This window comes from Osmerus mordax, chromosome 6 (assembly GCF_038355195.1).
Source record: "Osmerus mordax isolate fOsmMor3 chromosome 6, fOsmMor3.pri, whole genome shotgun sequence".
Lineage (NCBI taxonomy): Eukaryota > Metazoa > Chordata > Actinopteri > Osmeriformes > Osmeridae > Osmerus > Osmerus mordax.
In genome coordinates this window covers 5,604,225-5,622,591 of record NC_090055.1, presented here as the reverse complement: position 1 = coordinate 5,622,591, position 18,367 = coordinate 5,604,225, and the positions used below count along the sequence as shown (strand labels likewise).

The 18,367-nt window shown below is 40.0% G+C and overlaps 2 protein-coding genes across 2 annotated transcripts; one reads left to right on the top strand and one right to left on the bottom strand.

Moving 5' to 3' along the window:
* The first annotated feature begins 356 nt into the window (after positions 1-356).
* On the top strand, positions 357-8,035 carry efhb (EF-hand domain family, member B). The gene is made up of 13 exons (XM_067237934.1): positions 357-425; positions 602-664; positions 2,441-2,584; positions 2,684-2,864; positions 3,001-3,111; positions 3,246-3,375; positions 3,510-3,593; positions 3,757-3,824; positions 4,717-4,871; positions 5,159-5,366; positions 5,578-5,805; positions 6,030-6,211; positions 7,678-8,035. The coding sequence occupies exons 1-13, from the start codon at positions 357-359 to the stop codon at positions 7,834-7,836; spliced, it is 1,782 nt and encodes a 593-aa protein (XP_067094035.1). The 3' UTR covers positions 7,837-8,035.
* A 280-nt stretch (positions 8,036-8,315) lies between these two features.
* On the bottom strand, positions 8,316-13,753 carry si:dkey-82o10.4 (uncharacterized protein LOC797793 homolog). Its single transcript, XM_067237935.1, has 5 exons — positions 13,236-13,753; positions 13,009-13,080; positions 12,774-12,900; positions 12,528-12,672; positions 8,316-8,946 (listed from the first exon to the last, which is right to left on the bottom strand). The coding sequence occupies exons 1-5, from the start codon at positions 13,644-13,646 to the stop codon at positions 8,856-8,858; spliced, it is 846 nt and encodes a 281-aa protein (XP_067094036.1). The 5' UTR covers positions 13,647-13,753; the 3' UTR covers positions 8,316-8,855.
* Positions 13,754-18,367: the final 4,614 nt, after the last annotated feature.

The following is an 18,367-nucleotide window of genomic DNA, read 5'->3' as shown; positions in this document are numbered from 1 at the left end:
GAAACAGTATACTATCGTTTTGTGATTAATACATTTAATATAATAAAATGTATAAACAGGACTATGGTGCACAGCTCTGCGTTTTTTTGTTCTGTGAGAATAAGAATTAAAGTAATTTTCCCGCCACAGTTGAATTCACCTGGATCATATTAACTCATTGGTTTCCAAGCGCCTGTTGCCATAGAACTACAGTGGAGATAAACATAACATTACAACTATGTCTGATGGCCAGAATGTGTTAGCTAGTTAGCTAGCATAGCACTAAAGAAGTTTAACATTTGTTCGGACAATTGTGCTCTAATCCAATGGAAACATAACACAAACGTTTATTAATGTAGGATTAGGAATGCAACAAAATGACTTTAATTGAAAGGAATGTAACCCACAACTGTAAATACACTGATAGATTCCCCGGCATACCAACGGTAAGCTAACGTTACTAAAACTGAGACTAGTACCTAGCAAGTCTAGCTAAATTGCATGCACTGGTGACGGTCAGAAAAATGTACTACTGTTATCTCTAACGACACTATGCCAGTGCAATACTAATTGAGACAATCATTTCTTCTGTCCACTGCTTTGCATTCTTATCTCGCCTTAGGCAGGAAAAGTAATACCTACAAGTGACAGAGCAAAAACCTGCTTACAGGAGATAACACTAAGGGTAAGTCACTCACACACAAGTCATAATCACACACCTTATTTAGCTCTAGTACAGTACATATAAACAGCTCTACTAGTACAGTACATTTAAACACAAACTCTCTTGGTTGATTATTTAACATTATTAGCCATTCTAATTGGCATGTCAGAGTTAGTAGGGGGTGCATTAAGCCCATTTCCATTAAATGCACCCCCCTCTTTTGTCTGTTCTGTATATCCCAGCATCAAATGATTCTTACTGTACACTGAGGGGACTAGTATGTGTAACCAGAGTATGTTTCAAGCATGTGACACTTTCCTAGTCAGAGTTAGCAGGGGTTGCATTTCGTGGCAAGAAGGAATACAACAAGCCTGCCATGAAATGCACCCCCTGTATTGTCTGTTCTGTATATCCCAGCAACAAATGATTCTTACTGTACACTGAGGACTAATATGAGTAACCAGAGCAAGTTTCTGGCATGTAACACACAAAGGCATGCGATTGTAATGCAGTTAGCCTGCGCGTAGGGGCTATTCAGACAGGTCGAAAACAACAGCCTTCTGATCCAGAATATCAGCTGTCCTGAAAACGGACCAAAGGTTCACATGCCTATAGCCTACAAAAGACAAGTACTAAAACCTCTATGCATCAACATCAAAAGAAATGTTCTCACCATCAAATCCTTTTTTAATATAGGAAAATATTACTCTTATTGTTTAAGTCAATGAAATAAATAAAAAAATTAAACATAATAATCCCCCACCTACCATGGACTATACTGTTTTCAGACCTGTCCAGCCTATACATACACATGTATTGGTATTAAATGTATGCTATTAAATGTACATAATGTTGGGGTAGAAGGGAAAGAACGTATGTGGGGGAGAGCATTTCACATGGCAGGCCTTGTTTTCCATTTGATGTAAATACAATGCACCCCTGGCTAACTCTGACTAGGAAAGTGTTACATGCCTGAAACTTACTCTGGTTACTCATACTAGTCCCCTCAGTGTACAGTAAGAATCATTTGATGCTGGGATGTACAGAATAGACAATAGAGGGGGGTGCATTTTATGGCAGGCTTGTATTCCATCTTTCCACGAAATGCACCCCCTGCTAACTCTGACTAGGAAAGTGTTACATGCCAGAAACTTACTCTGGTTACTAATACTACTTCCCTCAGTGTACAGTAAGAATCATTTGATGCTGGGATATACAGAACAGACATTAGAGGGGGGTGCATTTCATGGCAGGATTGTATTCCATCTTTCCACGAAATGCACCCCCTGCTAACTCTGACTAGGAAAGTGTTACATTCCTGAAACTTACTCTGGTTACTCATACTAGTCCACACAGTGTACAGTAAGAATCATTTGATACTGGGATATACAAAACAGACAATAGAGGGGGTGCATTTTATGGCAGGCTTGTTGTATTCCTTCTTGCCACAAAATGCACCCCCTGCTAACTCTGACTAGGAAAGTGTTACATGCCTGAAACTTATTATGGTTACTCATACTAGTCCCCTTAATGTACAGTAAGAATCATTTGATGCTGGGATATACAGAACAGACAATAGAGGGGGTGCATTAATGGCAGGCTTGTATTCCTTCTTGCCAGGAAATGCACCATATTTTTTGTACTTTGAATTAATTTGGAGACAGTTTGCCTAACTCTGAATAACATCTTGGTATTTTGAGCTCAATATCTATTTACATTTTCATGAAACAAAATGGAAAATAAGGGAGAGTGAACATATAAGATCAACATATGGTATAAACTTTTTCCCTCCTCCAGCCAACTACCCCACCTGTGGTACGAAAATTTCTTAACACCACCAGACCAGGTGTGGGATCTATCCGGGTATTTCATGGACGAGCCAACGACCCAGACATTGCCAGCAATATTGTCCATGGACTCTGCACTAAAACGTCTGCTTCGGTGAGTAGTCAAAGAGGACAAAACATAAATGCATAGGCGGCCACCTTAACTGAAAAGTACTGTGGGAAACCCTGAGGTTATATTTGTTGTTATTCCCAGGGAGGAACAGTTATCAACCCACCACCGAAGACCATCTTCCAGCAGAAGTTACACCGGTTCCGTGAAGATGTCTATGCTACCAGAAAGAAGGCTCCTCTGGGCAAGTCACATGATCAGAGACCTGGACTTCCTTATGGCATAAACACAGACAAAACAACATTTGGCATGAAATTGTTTAAAGGTGAGTCAAATTATATATATTTTTCATCTAATTTGTTTGTCACATTAAGAAAGGTTTGCCAGACTTTATGACCCAACGAGTCCGTTGCCATGAGTTCAGCATGAATGTTGTCATTTATTCCTGTGAATACATCCAGGCATGGCAGCTGACGAGTTAATCAACCCTCCTAAACCATCACACCAAGTGGAGAGAGAAGCTCAACAGGGACACAATTCCTATATCCGTTCCCACAATGCCTATTTTGTTGGTAAGTTGCTGTGTATTTCTCTGTGTCTTTATGGTTCACTAACTAATGTCAGATAAAACAATTAGTCTACAGCTCATGAATTCATCTCTTAACACTCGTTTATCTGACTGTAACAAAATAATAATGCGTTCAAGGTGAGCGTGTTGACAGGAATTACAATTGGAGTCGCATTAGCAAAGACAGTAGATTTGGAGTATCCACTCCGCACTACAACAATGGACGCAATGTCTTGAGATCACTTAACTGGTCGTGTGACACAGAGAAGTAAGTAAGCTTTACTTCTTTATCATGGTTAACATCTGATCTTATAATTATTTGACCTTCATTGTCTCACAGCTTGACGTTGCATAAGCTTTGCCAAAAGTAACATCTAGCAAAAATAACATCTAACTTCCCAGGCATCACAGTGCAAAGATGGTTTCCAAGATATGTGATGACTTCAGAGAAAAGACACAGTCACAAATTGGAAAAGTGCATGACCCGTGAGTATATACAGTATATACTGTAAATAAACAGTATTCATGTGTGTGTGCTCTTCAAATGTTGACATTGGCCTCACTATGTTCAGTATCTGCCAGTATCACTTTCTAACATATAGCACATTGTACTGTACCTTTATCAAAAACTGTGGTTTGGTACTTACAGGATAGCAGACACCCTGAAAGTTCCACCAAATCATACATTTGGAATCTTGCTGCCCCCTGATACTTTTGGTGAGAAAAGTGTATTTCTAAACATCACACGGTTTATTTGATTGTATTTAATCTATTTACTCTATTGTATCTCATTGAGAAAAATATATCTTATGCAAGTGAGCCCTGCAAAGAAGTAACAAGTAGATGTTCAATAATACGTACATTTAGTACAATGAAATAAAGTAACTTACAATTCAAACAAATAATGTAAGCGGAAGTAACTCATAAACATCTGTATAAAACTCATTCACAATTGTTTTTACTTGCTTATGGCAGTCTGTCTGTATAAGAAATACAAACTTTATAAGTTCGGAATTGATTTGGGGGACCTCAGTAGTTAGTGGGTCATGAGTCAGAATCTTTTCTGCAGGCCCTTGTACATTTTGGTTACAACACAATGGATTAATGTTATTGAAAAAGGGGACTCAAGTAGTTTAGAATTATGTATATTGACAGGGTATAGACACATCATCTTTGGCAGTATGGTTCTGCTTCACAATGGAATCCCAAATGGGTAGTTGATCTCAACAACAGTGACAGAGAGCTTTGATATCCTCCTAACAGACTGAACCAACGTTGGGTTGGTGGAAGGAACAACAAAAAATGTAGAACATTTGTGACTTATTTAGCAGGAATGTCAGAGCAGCATGCGAGTTCCTGCTATAAAATATGCTGCCTTTCCAATGTTGGTAAAGGTGATGGGAAGGAGAAAGATGTTCACAATTTAATAGCGCTATTTCCATATCACGCAATATGCCCCTTGGAACTTCCTGCCTGAAACAGCTTCACCCATTTAAGTTCAAAATGCTAGATTAAACTGAAAGGGATAAATGTAAAGTCTTTATTTTCTTAATTAAAAATAAATTAAGTTAAGTTACATTAATTACATTAATTGGACATTTCTACACAGGTGCAGGTGACCTGATCCACTCCACTTCCCAAACTGAGTACCTCAGAGGCACAGACAGACAGCGTGCCCTCGTCAGTGCTGTGCGCCAGCACCTTAAGAAGGCCAACTTCCACAACTTTAACTCTTTGCTACATGCCTTCAGACATTATGATAAGGTCAATCACAGTCAAGACACAATAGGATGTTTAATGGACAGCAAGTTGACAGGAAGACATATCCTAATGTCAAGTATATGTAACTGTTATTGGAACATTCAAAATATGTAACGACACATGACTATTGAATTATGTGTGATATAGAGGCAGTATTAAACATAAGAAGCAAACTGTCTGTTACAGATGTTTCAAATGTATTTTTATAGATTGTTTTGTATTTTGTACAAATGTAAAGTATAAGATATGTATTAGTAGGCAGTAAAGGTCTGACAATGTTTTTTCTACAGAAAGGCCAGGGTATGATTGACAAAAAAGACCTCTGGGATGTTTGTCGTCAGTTTAACCTGGACTTGAGTGGAACGGTACTGGACAGTCTGATGGACTATTGTGATTTGGACAAAGATGGACACATAAACTTTCTTGAGTTTGCCAATTTCCTAAACTGGAAAGACAAGATGCCCATCAACAAACTGGAGCAGCGTATTATAACCAGTGGTTAGTATGTTTGGTTGCCTTTGGTTGTCAGTACGTATACTGTTACGGGCAGGGTAGGTCAGTTTTGCAAAACAAGCAGTTTTGGCTTGAGTTTGAAAGGACATAAAAAATGTATTTTAGAGCATTGGTTTTATTGATTGCTATCAGGATCTTAAGTCTATTTCAGAAAATATGACGAGTATTTATCTTTCAATCAAACCCACTCTTCCAGAGCGTCGAACCAGCACAGCTCCAGCCAACATGCAGAGAATTTCTTTCTCAGACCAAAAGGAACCTGCTGTGTCAAAGGCTCTGGTCAGACCTGATGACCTGGAGCCAGCAGAGGTGGGAAGCACACTCAAGACCCCCAAAACCCTGAGCCGTTCCAGGGAGGCCCAGGACCACTTCGTCACGTCCAGCTCCACGATTCAGGCAGTGGTGGGAAGTCATCCTCCAACTGGTGAGTTGGAGACATGCTACATGTAGAAAACAAGGATTGATAGGAAATAAGTTTAGTTTGAAAAGCTATTTTAATCTATGAAACAAATTAAAAAGAAAAAAAAAGTATAAACATTTACTGTTGAGATTTGAGTCATATCGGTAATTAGTACCATTTACACCACTCATCATTTACCACTTATTGTTAGATAGATTTTTGAGAGGCGGTGACATCTTTCTCTGCAGACTACCGTCCATATGGGATTCCTACTGTGCGTACTGATCTGGCTGCCCCTCGGATCAAGCGTGTTAGCGACCATACGAACTACGGAGATGGGGCCACAGCCTATGAACTACTCTATCCCACACTGCTCTCTCTCAGGGGAGTGTATGAGGAACACTTATTCTGCCCCCGCACCAAGGAAGAGGTTAGCAATGCCCTGAGATGCACTTTTAAGTAAAGAGTATTACAGTGAAGAAGAGCAAATGTCCATGATCTCAAACTGCTCCGATTTCCGCGAGAGGTTATGTCACTCACGTCTACTCAGCAAACAGTTATTTTACAAAATGTGTAACTTACCAGAGGGAAGGCAAGACGTGGCTGATAGGAGACAGTGATTATCCATAAAAGACCTGGTTCATCATGCCATACTGTTCAATAGTCCTCACCTCTCAGACACAACACGCCTTCCATCAGTGCAAGGTCCCGAGTTGTAATAGAAATAATATTAGGCTCCCCACTCGGGGAGCACAATACAGTCATCAAAAATCCAGTGCTTCCTTGTGAAATGTTGCATTCTGCGCAATATTGCCATAACTAATGAATGCCACTTGGAAACAACAAAAAAAGAAGACACTGCAGGGCTGAATAGGCACATGATGGAGAGCCAAATTAGCCGGTAGCAAACAACCTGGGAATTGCACCCACAACACAAGCAAATAGGGACCATTAAGAAATGCTGTTTCCTACTTGGTAAGTGAATGCCCATAGAAGTCATAACCAGAAAAGCATGTAGGCTCTGAGCCTCACAAACATTTGGAACAGTTGATTCACATAGAATCCGTTCTGTCAAGTTAACGTCAAAACACTTCTTAACATCAAACAGTAATACAACAATCTTTAAATTAACGTTGTTGTTCTCTCCCACGGAGATTGTGGTGCCATGTTTGATTTTAAGTATTTTAATCATTAAGGCAGATATAATACAAATCTTATAAGTTGAAGACTTTTTAATACAATTATCGGTGGTACAGGGAATATAAGGAATATATTATTTGTACAGTTCCTGAGGTACTAGACTCTTCTCCGCTTTCCCCTAAACTAACTGAGGTGATGGTATCTAGCTTTGTATTGCTCAATTGCTCCGGGGTTCTTGAGACCCAAGACTAAGATGCTCTGCCAGTCACTACTACTTCCTCCCACGCGGTTCTAGATGTAGCAATCCTTTGGGGATGTTGAGCAACTCCATAAATCGTATTCTTTCATCTTTCTGTGATGAAAAATCTCTTGATCTCGGCCTTGTAAATATGAGTATAGTCAGAAAACCCAATTGGTTATTGAGACAAGTCACATTACTCAATTATGCAATTATTTTACCCACAAGGTGGAGCCTGTCTCACCAACTTCTGGATTAGTTACTTGAGCAAGATACCAAAGCGAGTTAGACAACAGTGTTAAAGTAAGCTGGTACCCTGGAGCTTTAGACCCTACTCTAGAGCCTTTTCAGTTCCCTATTTTCAGCCTAAGTCAATTCTTGATGAGAAACAGTATGTTGAGTATTTCAATTAAAAAACTTCAACCAAATTCCTTGGTCCAGGGTTCAAACTAAAGAGAATTATGGTAAATACCATTGCATTAATTGTCAGCCCCTAACATCCTCAATTTCCTTTTCAGATTTCTAAGATTTTCCAAAACGTGGGCTTGAGTATTTCCAAGGAGACATTTGAAGAAGCATGGAAACTGGCGTCTATGAGACACCCCACTGGAGAAGTTTGTGTGGAGATCTTTCGGAATGTTTTAAAGGAAATTCCATCAACTCAAAGCATTGAGTAAATTTATTTATAAAGTAGTTTTATTTTAAGGGTATATATTGTACTTTGTCAACTGGTATACCATTAAGTGTTCAATGGATTGTTTTGTTTTTTCTCTATTAGACTGGTAAACAATTGCTTAAATGATGAATTATCAGTTGAGTTTTTAATTTCTGCCAGTGACAATATTTGTATCTGCTTGTCGAACCATAAAGTGTTGAGCACAGTGTTGTCTAAGCCTTGGTCATATTTATTTTGTCATTCTTAGATTAGATTTCCATACACAATTACTTTTTAATTAAATTAATCAACCTCATAATGCCAGTTTGTCAAAGCACACTTATCGGTGGCTTTTAAGAGCTCAACCGGCGAATGCTTGCCGTCTCGCACACACAGACCAACAATATACTGTAGATAGTGTTGATTACATTTACAACTGATTAATACAAAGTTCTGTTTCCCTCAAACAATGTCAGAACGGTAAGAACTATCAATACGGTATTTAGTTTGTGTGTAAACTTTTTTTAATTAAATGATTCTGATACCACTCATCAGGTTAAGGTCTGAACTACCATTTGTATACCGTGAAATGCTAACACCTTCCGCGAAATGTATACATTGACTTGACAATGAATAACAGTAGTTCATGCCAAGATGTGGACACATGTATGAAACAATGTGCAAATATGCTGTAGACCAAACTACTGTAGATAATGGGGAAATAACATTTCAAATAGAATAAGGCATCGATTGGTGTCAACATAACAGGTTTATGTTGAGCCAGTACTTCTTGGAGACGTTGAAGGATATGAGGTACCTTTATGTTTTAAGTTGTGGTTCTGTTTGTTTACAATAGATTAGTTAGCACTGTGTTCAACAAACAGCAGATCTATCTTTTGATATTATCCAGTCAGTGGATAATGTTAGGGGAGTTTTGAATATTTTCCACAGTGTGTACATGATATATAATTTCACCTTCCTTATAAACCAATAGTTTGATGATATATCTTAATAAAGATGCTCTTAAGGCTTGTCTAGTTATCACTCCTTTAATGCTATTCCCCAGTCCCAGTGCCAGATGTTGGTGATGGTCCAGTTTGAATCTGCCCCCTTGGTCAGCTCCCGGTGGAACCTGGAAGTAAAGAGAATGAGACAGAGGAGAAAATTAGAAACCCAAATCCATCTCATGTTGCAATGCTTCCTAGACTGCCTTGTATGTTCAATTCAAAAAGGTAAACTTTAGAGATCTGGAGAGAGTATTTTTACAATGACTTTAATAAAGTCAGTTTGTGCAAACACTTCTGCTTTGCACTGTCAAATAACTCAAACAATGGGTGAGCTAACTTGATGGGTATTAAGACATATATACCATACTTCCAAACATGATTTCTGATCAGAAAGGAGAAGAGATCTGTCCTGCTAAGTAGGAAGTGGATTTATCTAATCTTTGTCTCTCCAGGAAATTTACATTTATGCATTTAGCAGACACTTTTATCCAAAGCGACTTCCAAGAGAGAGCTTTACAAAAGAGCATAGGTCACTGATCATAACAACGAGATAGCCCCAAACATTGCGAGCAGCCAAAACATGAAGCATACAGTTAGGTCCATAAGTATTTGGACATTGACACAATTTTCATCATTTTGGCTCTGTATACCACCACAATGGATTTGAAATGAAACAATCAAGATGTGCTATAAGTGCAGACTTTCAGCTTTAGTTTCAGGGTATTTACATCCAAATCAGGTGAACGGTGTAGGAATTACAACACATTTTATATGTGGCGCCCCCCTTTTTAAGGGACCAAAAATAATTGGACAAACTAACACATCATAAATCTAATTATCACTTTTAATACTTGGTTGCAAATCCTTTGCAGTCAATGACAGCCTGAAGTCTGGAACCCATAGACATCACCAGACGCTGGGCTTCGTCCCTGGTGATGCTCTGCCAGGCCTCAACTGCAACTGTCTTCAGTTCCTGCTTGTTCTTGGGGCATTTTCCCTTCAGTTTTGTCTTTAGCAAGTGAAATGCATGCTCAATTGGATTTAGGTCAGGTGATTGACTTGGCCATTGCAGAACATTCCACTTCTTTGCCTTAAAAAATTCTTTGGTTGCTTTCGCAGTATGCTTCGGGTCATTGTCCATCTGCACTGTGAAGCGCCGTCCTGAGTTCTGAAGCATTTGGCTGAATCTGAGCAGATAATATTGCCCGAAACACTTCAGAATTCATCCTACTGCTTTTGTCAGCAGTCACATCATCAATAAATACAAGGGAACCAGTTCCATTGGCAGCCATACATGCCCACGCCATAACACTACCTCCACCATGCTTCACTGATGAGGTGGTATGCTTTGGATCATGAGCAGTTCCTTCCCTTCTCCATACTCTTCTCTTCCCATCATTCTGGTACAAGTTGATCTTGGTCTCATCTGTCCATAGGATGTTGTTCCAGAACTGTACAGGCTCTTTTAGATGTTTTTTGGCAAACTCTAATCTGGTCTTCCTGTTTTTGAGACTCACCAATGGTTTACATCTTGTGGTGAACCCTCTGTATTTACTCTGGTGAAGTCTTCTCTTAATTGTTGACTTTGACACAGATACGCCTACCTCCTGGAGAGTGTTCTTGATCTGGCCAACTGTTGTGAAGGGGTTTTTCTTCACCAGGGAAAGAATTCTTCTGTCATCCACCACAGTTGTTTTCCGTGGTCTTCCGGGTCTTTTGGTGTTGCTGAGCTCACCAGTGCGTTCTTTCTTTTTAAGAATGTACCAAACAGTTGATTTGGCCACACCTAATGCTATCTCTCTGATAGGTTTGTTTTGATTTTTCAGCCCAACGATGGCTTGCTTCACTGATGGTGACAGCTCTTTGGACTTCATATTGAGAGTTGACAGCAACAGATTCCAAACACAAATACCATACTTGAAATGTACTCTAGACCTTTTATCTGCTCCTTGTCAATGAAATAACAAACTCCCTTTATGAGGGAATAACATACACCTGGCCATGGAACAGCTGAGCAGCCAATTGTCCAATTACTTTTGGTCCCTTAAAAAGGGGGGGGCCACATATAAAATGTATTGTAATTCCTACACCGTTCACCTGATTTGGATGTAAATACCCTGAAATTAAAGCTGAAAGTCTGCACTTAAAGCACATCTTGATTGTTTCATTTCAAATCCATTGTGGTGTTATACAGAGCCAAAATGATGAAAATGGTGTCAATGTCCAAATACTTATGGACCTAACTGTACATTGTGGAAAACCAAATAAGTGCCAAAGGGAAGAACCATAAGAGCATGCAGTTAAACAAGTTACAATTGAACAACATGAAACTCCCCACAAGAGTGCAAGAGTGTACCTGTAGAAAAAACAATGAACAGTAAAAATATTTCACAGCGAGTACAAGAATTTGAAACCGTTACAACTAACCAACAAGAGCAACAAGTCTCTCAATACGAGTCATTGTGATCCTGGAGGAAACTAACATCAGGTTCAGCCAAGCATTCCTAAGTGCCGTTGTACTCCCGGAACAAGTGCGTCTTGAGCCTTTTCTTGAAGGTGGGGAGACAGTCAGTGTCCCTGACGGAGGTGGGGAGTTGATTCCACCATTGGGGGGCCAGACAGGAGAAGATCTTGTGTTGGGACCGGGCGGTCTTGAGCGGTGGGACCACCAGACGGTTGTCAGAAGAAGACCGTAGGTGGCGGGAGGAGAGACTTGATGTAGTCGGGTGCAGTCCCGTTCACCGCTCGGAAGGTCAGTACCAGAGTCTTGAATCTGATACGGGCCGTGATGGGAAGCCAGTGGAGGGAGATGAGGAGCGGGGTAACATGGGAGCGTCTGGGTAGATTGAAGACCAGACGGGCCGCCGCGTTCTGAATCCTCTGGAGAGGGCGGGTTGCGCATGCTGGGAGACCGGCGAGCAGAGAGTTGCAGTAGTCCAACTTTGAGAGGACAAGTGCTTGGACTAGCAGCTGGGTGGAATGCTCAGATAGGTATCTCCTGATCTTCCGGATGTTGTAGAGGGTGAATCTACACGACCGGGAGACCGCAGCAATGTGGGCCGTGAGGGAGAGCTCGTCATCCATGGTCACCCCGAGGTTCCTGGCAGAGGATGAAGGGGTCACCGTCGCCGATCCCAGGGTGATTGAGAGATCGTGGGAGATGGAGGGTTTGGTCAGGATGATGAGGAGTTCTGTTTTGGCGAGGTTCAGCTGGAGGTGGTGCTCGGTCATCCAGGCGGAGATGTCTGTGAGGCAGGCCTCGATCCTAGCTGAGATCCCCGGATCAAAATCGAGTGATTGATTCCCACCCTCTCAAAAAGGCATAGAGGAGTAGACTTCTCTTCACTGAACTATCCATAGTTCTACTTAAGTAAGTGCTCCACTCGCTTTCTTAAGGGATAACAACTTAGACTGCTATAATTGTATCAAATAGGCATAAACTGTCTCAGTACTGTTAATTACTGTATTGTCTAGGAAATACAGGCCTGTGTGTGTCATATGCATGGATTCCTTATGGCAATGCATTTAAATACCTAGTTGCTTCGATAGTCCCTAAGAATGTATACAAACACTTAATATGTTGTTCTACTATTAATTGAAATATTTAGTTATTCAAACACTTATTTCCAGAGCATCTACACATGTTTACGTGATTTAATTGAACTAAATGATTTATGTTTAGATGTTGGCAAGGTGCAAAGCTTACTCATAGACAGCTGTCACTATTTTCTGTGATTTGTCACTATCCTCTGTGGTAGCTATTTTGAAGATCTTTGAACTCTCTGGATCATCTGGAGCATTGGTTTTGGACAGGTACCAGAACCGCATCTCTATGACGCAGGATCTTCCACCTGGGAGGAACAAAGGTAAGCCTCACATTAGCTCACACATACATAAATACATACATATTCCCATAATAAGGTTAGAATGACTGAGTTATAAATAACCATACCACGTTTATCAAAGACAACACACACATCCTCTGGAAGCAGAAATAAAATGTCATCTAAAGAGATAGCCAGTTGTTGTCTCTGAGCTTCTGATAGGGTCTTGCACTTCTTCTCGACATAGTCCACTGTCTAAAACAACATATGTACTTGGTTATGTCGCATAGGGTATCAGAAAATGTAGGTGAAGGACAAATATATTAACATCTAGACATGTGTGGAGGATATAAAGGAGGGTACCTCATTGGACACCACACCCCTTAGTTCCTCAAAGTTGCCAGTGGACATCATGTTGGAGACATGGACCAATGCCTGAAACAAAGACCGAGTCAGTCAGGTTTAGTACATTTTGGCCCATAAAACAGTATCCTATAAACCATAATATTGTACCAATTAATCTAGGTTCCCAGAAACTATGATAATGGTGTTATCAAATGAAACAAATTTAAGCATATTTCATTGGTTACCTGCTTCACTCCATTGTCAAAATCCACAGTGGTAAGGCCCAATTCAAAAACAAGTTCTATTAAGATAATGAATAATTTATTTATGATCCACGTAATTGGATCTGGACTCCCAACCACTGAGATGGTTGGATGCCCCTTTGTGCTCTTCCGGTCATTGTCGCTCGTGCAGTAATGTCTGTAATTCTGAAAAGCGAAATGCGTACTCTGTCGTCTCAGTTCATACAAGCCGCAATTAAATGAGACTGGATCTCTGACCAGGGGACTTGTACTCCATAGACTAAACATACATGCCTCCGTACAACACTGCGGCCGCTTAGGTGAATGCTTTTTCCAAGGGCAGGCAAAGCACTGACGCGTTGCAATTCCTCCGAGTTGACGGTATGTAGCAAAACTCGTAATTCGTTGCATCATGCACCAGAAAATACTAAACACAATAGTAGATGTTGCATTTTTAATTTAAAAGCAGAGCACAACGGCTACTCTCAAGAAGGAGCTCTTCCGGCTACCTTATGCAACTATCCCATGCTGTACCCATAATGCTTATGGTAAAATCCAAAACAACGGGGTTTATTACAAATATCCAGTAGAGGGAGCTAAGCGTCCACTTGTTAGCCAGAAGATGTACTGCACCATGTTGTATTAACGTATCTAGACTTGGTGGGTATGTACATTTCTGCTCTGTAAAGTGGACGCTTGCATAATGTATCATAAATGTTGAATATTATGCATAATATACAATTAGCATTTAGTCAATAGAATTGGTTCTGTCTCAATTAGAAAATCAAATGTTGGAGAAAATATGTTTCTACTGCGCCCTACGTCTGTTACATTACCTGACTAGATTAGGCTACTTTAAAAAGTGATGGGGTGTGTGCAAGTATGCGTGCACGCGCTTCACAGCATAGTTGGCCAAATGTTTTCAAATAGTTTCTACAGATTTTCAGCAACTCCCCACACAGGTGCACAAAATCATTGTCTCAAATTCAAAAATTTGATCAGTAGACCAAAACATCATTAAATTCCCGCTGTTCTTGATGATTACAGGTCAGAGCGTTTGTGCACGCTTGGTATTTCGTTTTCTGTTTAGTGCTCAGACGAATGATGATAATGTATTCTAGCACGAGATAATAGTCTCACGCATGAAAACAAGCCGAGAGAGAGACACCTGCGCTCGTCCCCGCCCCTTAAAGTTCTGTAACTAATTTTATTGATAAATAATTGCTAGCGCAGTACTTGATTATTGAGATTGCGTTCAGATATGGAAACCTTCCTAAGATGTATTATAGTAATTAACAATGTCAGTTGGGGATGCTTTTACATCTGTGAGTTGAATGGTGCAGAATATTAAAATTGTTGTCTTCAATGCATTATTCAGTCTTGATTGCTGCTCAGTGAATCTTTCATTTGAAAATTGAAAAAGTAAAGTAAGTAAGAAGAAACAGAAATAACAACATCTAAATTACATTTTAATAATCCCTCAAAACACACAACCTACCACCTTTTTTGTACTGCGTCTGGGTGGTCTTCCCTTGACATGCCACTAAAAGGCACTGTTGCCCACACAAGAGAACTCATGTCTGGGATCATTAGAAATCATCCATCACTCATTCATCAAGTGGAAAGGCAGGACTGCCATTTGAAATAGCCTACTCAAATTGAGGTTGTTTAAGTAACTGGAAACACTGAATGAATTTGTACTTAGGGAAAAAACTGAAAAAGAGAGTATCTAACTTTTCATGAAGTAACATTTTATTATTTATTTATTTACTCCTGGTCCATTATGGAAATGCGTCTTCATACAGGCTCTGGAGCATCTTTATATTAAAAGTTAGGAATCATATAATCATTAACTTAAACATTCCCCATCCACTTCCTAAATTGAATGCCCTGATAGTCAGACCTAGTATAAAAGTAGTTCTTCCATGAACAGAACTACCTATTTGTGATTTATACAACACTTAACTTGTTTTTGTATGCTCAATGGGCAGGTAGCCCATTGCATAAAATCTGTTTATAGGCAAACAGCCACAGAAAAAAAGGCACAGGTGGGGAAAAAAACTGAATATAGGAAAAGGAAACCTATATGTAAATGTCACTTTGGACGCTGTTTTACTAAACTAAAAACCAAATTCTAGATTATTTTCAGTATCAAGATATATGACTAGTAATCAAGATTCAGCATGAAGGTATCTTTTCATTTTAGGCACAGATAAATTAAGAAATTAAAGCAAATGCTTTAAGTAATAGTTCCTGATTTCTTCCCTCACAAATTATTTTTCTACTTGTTTTTGTATCTATGCATAAATAAAAAAAATCTGCTGAAATTTATTATTCATCTGAGATGTGATTAATATGCAAAATTATGCAAATTAAGATGCAATTAGTCTCCAATTCTCTAGTGGAATTTTCCATTATAATTTAATACAAAGTAACAGAGTAATTGGTGTCACGTGTAATTATGGTTACTCAAGTGTACTTTTAGGCATGCAAATCATGTGCTATATGTTGGTTATCCTATGCAAATGTACCATGTGGTGCTTTAACAAGTTTGTAAAAATGACAGTGGCTTGAGATCCAATGGTGCAAACAGAAAGGTAGACCCTCCAATGCTCATTACTTTATTATGAAAGGTTATTATTGGTGTTGGCTTGTAAGTATTTGCTGAAAGTCAAGACCCTGAAAGTGTGACCAAAATACTGTGAATCCACCCAGGACCATCTTAGAATAAGAGTTGGAAAAACAGTTCACAAAGGGACACTGTTAAAGTTTTCATTATAGTTACCAAGACACAAACATGCTGAATAGGCTGCGGACAATACCTACATGGTATGTTTTGGTATTTCTATCACTATTATGACCTAAAAGATTTCACAATCAATTCAACAAGACACGCATAAGATAAATCCCACCGTAGAGGGTGACAGACTTTCCAGTGGTAGTCTACACTAAGCGGAAGAAAGTGATTATGTAATTGATATCTATTTAGATTGAGTGGAAGTCCTTTAATGCTTCTCGGGAAATGCCTTTCAGGGAGCAATTCCTTCTTGGGAGGCAAATTGATTTTAAATTGTTACATGGCTGGTTACATGTCCTGACATCTCGCTTTGAACTCTCTCTCTTTCTCTCTCCCTCTCTCTTTTTCTCTCTCTCTGTCTGTCTGTCGCTCTCTCTTTCACACACACACACACACACACACACACACACACACACACACACACACACACACACACACACACACACACACACACACACACACACCCACACACACACACACACACACAAACTCACTCTATCTTTCTCTCTTTCTCTGCTATCTGTCTTGTTCATGATCATTGCTCTGAACAAAGACATCCTCCCCACTCTCCCCTCCGCTCTCTCCACCTCCACCCTGGGTGCCTGCCTGCCTGCTTGTGCACAACTCTCTCAAAGAACATAATCCCCAACAAAATGACAGCACAAAGGAAACTTGAGCTCAATCCTATAACACACAGACAGAGCAGACAATGCCCCCTCCCACCAGTCCCCATCCCCCATCCCCACCTCTCCCTCCACAACGCCCTGTGGCACAGATCAGGCTTTATCAACCCCCCACCCCCCAGTCCATCCATCCATCTATCCATCCATTACTCCCTCCCACTCCAACCAGGCTTACTGTATAAGAACCCACCCATTCATCCTGCAATTCCTCCTTCTCCTCTCCAGAATTTCCCAGACTTCCACATTGCCTTCTCCCATCAGTTGAGCTGGAGAACGTATTGATGGTGAAACGGTACAACTGTAGCAAAGTCTAGTGCGGTTTCGGAGTTGAATTGTTGATGCTGGGTAGTGCGGTTAAAGGAATGTCCCTACATAATTACAATAATTAATTTGAGGTGTATACCACCTTGTTAAAGTTAACCTCTAGCCTTTGATACCCAGAAAATGTATCTATTGTGTATAACATGTCCTAGTACATAACAAAACATAAAAAGCACAAACTATTGATGCCTCAATTGCATTTAGCATATTAAATATGCAGAGAAGATAGGAATAATGGGGTTTGTGGCTTTTGTTATGTAGGTCAGTGGTGGTTTGCATGCATGTCTTTACCGCTTGCAGCCATTTAGCTATTAGCGCTCAGCTAATCCTTCGCAGACACCTGAGTGGCAGCCAAACCCTGTTGTCTCTGCTCTGTGTGTTGTTTTCAGCGCCTCTACATGGTAGGGATGCAGCGAGTTTGTGAGGTAGGCGAGAGAGGGGTGGAGGTCTGATGTAATCTGCTGTCGGGGGTGTTGGCAAAGGCAGGGTTCTCATTCACTGTGTGGTATCCAGACAATTCCCTTCACCTCCCTGCCTTTGCTTTCCCTTGTGCACCCACACCCTCAGTTCGGGAGGAGACAAGCGCTCGGCTCCTTACCCCATCTGCTGATTACATCAATGACGCGCAGGCAGACATGACACAGTGAGAAAGTAGGCCACCCTTGCTCGCTGTCACAGGAAGTGGATGAGTACCGGTGCACCTTCACCTGTCTCAGGACATAGTGAAGTGTGACAATCATGCACATCTGCTGATACTGGTTGTGAGTTCATTGTAGTATTCAGGTGCAGAATTTATTTGTAGTGTGTGTGTGTGTGTGTGTGCGTGTGTGTGTGTGTGTGTGTGTGTGTGTGTGCGTGTGTGTGTGTGTTTTCTGCATACTTTTAAACATCCTATAATTTATTTTCTGAATCAAGAGTGTTTTGTAAAATGCATGTTATTTGTAACAATAACTCAATTATTTGTCAACAAAAACTCAACGTTTTTTATATACAGAACAAATAATACAGTTATATTTTAAATTAATAGTTTATTGTATGTACTGTATATAAAAAAATATTCTAAAGGATGTGTTTATTTTCGGGGAGGTTTCTAATCCAGCAAACAATTAACCCTAGTCAATTAGATTTTTTTGAAAATACTTTAAGGAAGACATTTTGTGATTTTACTCATGCCAAGAAATGTGAATTTCTACACAAATACTAGCACACATTAGAGAAAGATGGGGACTGGAGGGTACTGAATGCAGTCTATAAATGTGTCCCTTTTTGCATGGATTACTGTCATTTGCCATCCACCATTGTGAAAGCTTGCCAGGCCTTCCTAACATTCCTGG